General features: G+C 61.8%; 1 protein-coding gene across 1 annotated transcript; it reads right to left on the reverse strand.

Annotated features, from left to right (window-relative positions):
- Positions 1-363: 363 nt before the first annotated feature.
- Positions 364-2,526, reverse strand: DQ04_16241000 (hypothetical protein; the record flags this gene model as incomplete). Its single annotated transcript, XM_009317439.1, has 1 exon — positions 364-2,526. One exon carries the CDS (start codon positions 2,524-2,526, stop codon positions 364-366), a length of 2,163 nt encoding a protein of 720 aa, XP_009315714.1.
- Positions 2,527-2,607: the final 81 nt, after the last annotated feature.

Consider the following 2,607-nt stretch of genomic DNA (forward strand, 5'->3'; position numbering starts at 1 on the left):
AAAAAAAAACAAGAATGAAGTGGTGCACTGACCGAAACGCCCCCATTGCTCAAAGGGAGCGACAGAGACCCGCACGTGTGCGCGTGTGCGGGACGCAGCAAAGATATATATATATCTATATGTCCGCTCTTCTCTCAGGTTTTACATTCCTCCCACTCCATCGTGCCAGACTGGTATTTAAGTGGGCCCCACTTCAGATCTCAGTTAATGGTGCCTTACTTCCTTTTTTTCTTTTCTCCCCCTCGCTTATTCACTCTTGTCTTCTTGCTGCATGATACGCCGTCCTACTTTGCGTTTCTGCTGCTGCTGCTCAAGGCATGGCCCGCACCCCTACGCACTCCTCCGCGTGGCGGCAAGAGTGGCTCACGTGCGCGCCATACGAAGCGCCGCTGCTCCCTGAAGCAGCATTGCCGCCGACGCCGTCACGAGTAGCACGTCCCGCACGTCCTGCAGCAGCTGCTGCTGCTGCCACATCGCTGTATTTTGCGGGTGGGCTCCGTTGCTGCTGGCACTGCCGGTGCGCAAGCGGGCACTCAGAAGCAGCGCACTGACGCCCAGCGCGAGGGCCGCACAGACCGACAACACAAACGTCAGCATCAGCAGCGGCACCAGCCCGCTAAAGCCCCACCGCACCCCGGCGAGAGAACGCATCAGCCCTGCCAGCGGCACCGCCAGCGAGACGCCATAAAGCGCAGTCGCCCAGAGTGGCAGCGGCGCATTGGTTCCTAGAAACGCCGTCACAACGCCAACAACAGCTGCAGCTGCTGGGCCGGACTCATAGAAGCGCACGACAGGGCCGAACAGCGGAACGAGGCACAGCGGCAGTGATGCGAGAGCGAACAGCAACATCAGGCCCACCGTGTGTACCGCGCCGCCCATCGAGTCTCCGTCGTTGTCATCGCCGTTGCTGTTGCTGTTGCTGTTGTTGCTGCTGCTGCTGCTGTGGGGCGACAGGAGCGGCTTGCACCACGCGACGGTGAGGCACGCCACCGCAAAGATGCAGCCACACGCCAAGCAGCGGAGCAGAAAGCACGAGTCCACACGCGAGACTGCCTCGCGAAGACCACGGGCGCTGACAAAGCGGCGGAACGTGCGCGCCGCCCCGACACACGACGCTGACGGCAGCAGTGCACAGATGCCGAACGCAAACAGCGGCACCGTACACGTCGCGTACAGAAACACCCGCACCGCCTCAGCTGTGCCCCCGTTGCTGATGCCACTGCTGCTGCTTCTATGTGCAATAGCGGGAAACATAAAGAACCCCAAGGTGACAGAGGCCAGCCCGGCGTGGAATGCGACAAACAGCAGAACAGGGACGCCCGCGATAAAGCCCAACTCCACGCAGGCGAAGAACAGCAGCGGCACCATCAACCCTGCGAGCCCCACACCATGCAGCAACTGCGCCGCCACCAGCAGCACAAATTCGCCGTGGGCAAAGCCATGCATCGTGCACACCCCGCTCCACACCATACATACAGCCGCACCGACTAGCAAAATGTGTGGCATGGCTGGCGTGGAGGCACCACACAAGAGCACAAGGGGCGCGAACACGCTGAACGCCGCAGCGTCTGCGAAGACGAGAGCAAGCTTGACGGTTTGCTGCCGGGCAGCAACCCGCTCAACGCCGGCGACGACGTCAATGGTGGCGAAGAGGCTGTTGTGCAGCAGCGAGAGACCGATGATGACTGCGGCAAATGTGAAGAGCACCGCGTGACGCGTCACGCCGCGTATCCACGGCTGGGGCACGACATCAGCGGCTGCAAGCCCACCCATCTCAACATCCTCAGCGGCGGGAGAACGAGCAGCAACCGAACTGTCGCTCCCAGTATCCACCTCTTTAAAGACAGGACGTTCGTCATCGTAGAGTTGAAAGGTCAGGCACTTCCGCTTCCTACCAAAATTCTGCCCGTCGCCATGGAAGGGATACAGGAGCGTCTCCTGCGCGTTGCAGCCCCCTATAAGTGTGGCATCGTCACGAGTGTTCTCCACACTCCCATACGAAGGCACTGATCTGGCGGAACGACGAGGTGTATGTCTTGGCCGTTGCCGTCTCTGTTGTTGTTGTTGGTGGTGGTGGTGGTGCTCTTGTTGTTTCTCTTCCTGCTGCTGTGGATGTGACTGCTGCTGCTTCTGTGGCGATGGCTGTGGCTGTGGCTGTGGATGTGGCTGCTGCTGCTGCTGCTGTGGCGATGGCTGCTGCTGTGGCTGTGATTGTGGCTGCTGCGGCTGTGGCTGCGGCTGCGATGGCGGCGGTGGCGATGGCTGCTGCTGTGGCTGTGATTGTGGCTGCTGCTGCTCCTGCGGTGATGGCTGCTGCTGTGGCGATGGCGGTGCCCTTTGTGGGGTCGTCAGGAAGCTTTGCGGCCATGGCCCTTGCACAGCGCCGGCGGTCCCCTGCGCCTCTTCCAGCTGCTGCTGCGCCCCCTCTCTGCGTGCAGCCCTTGCTGACGACGCCGGCGTTGTCGTCAAGGATTGCACCACCACTCCATCCTCGTCCACCGGCGCCCTTTCGAGCGACGGCTCCATCGAGGTGTAGCTGTCCCGCACGCTGCGCCTGCGCTTCGTGCTGCTGCCCGACACCTGCGACTCCCGCCCGCTGCGCCACGG

The sequence above is a fragment of the Trypanosoma grayi genome (assembly GCF_000691245.1).
Source record: "Trypanosoma grayi strain ANR4 Tgr_1624_V1, whole genome shotgun sequence".
NCBI lineage: Eukaryota > Euglenozoa > Kinetoplastea > Trypanosomatida > Trypanosomatidae > Trypanosoma > Trypanosoma grayi.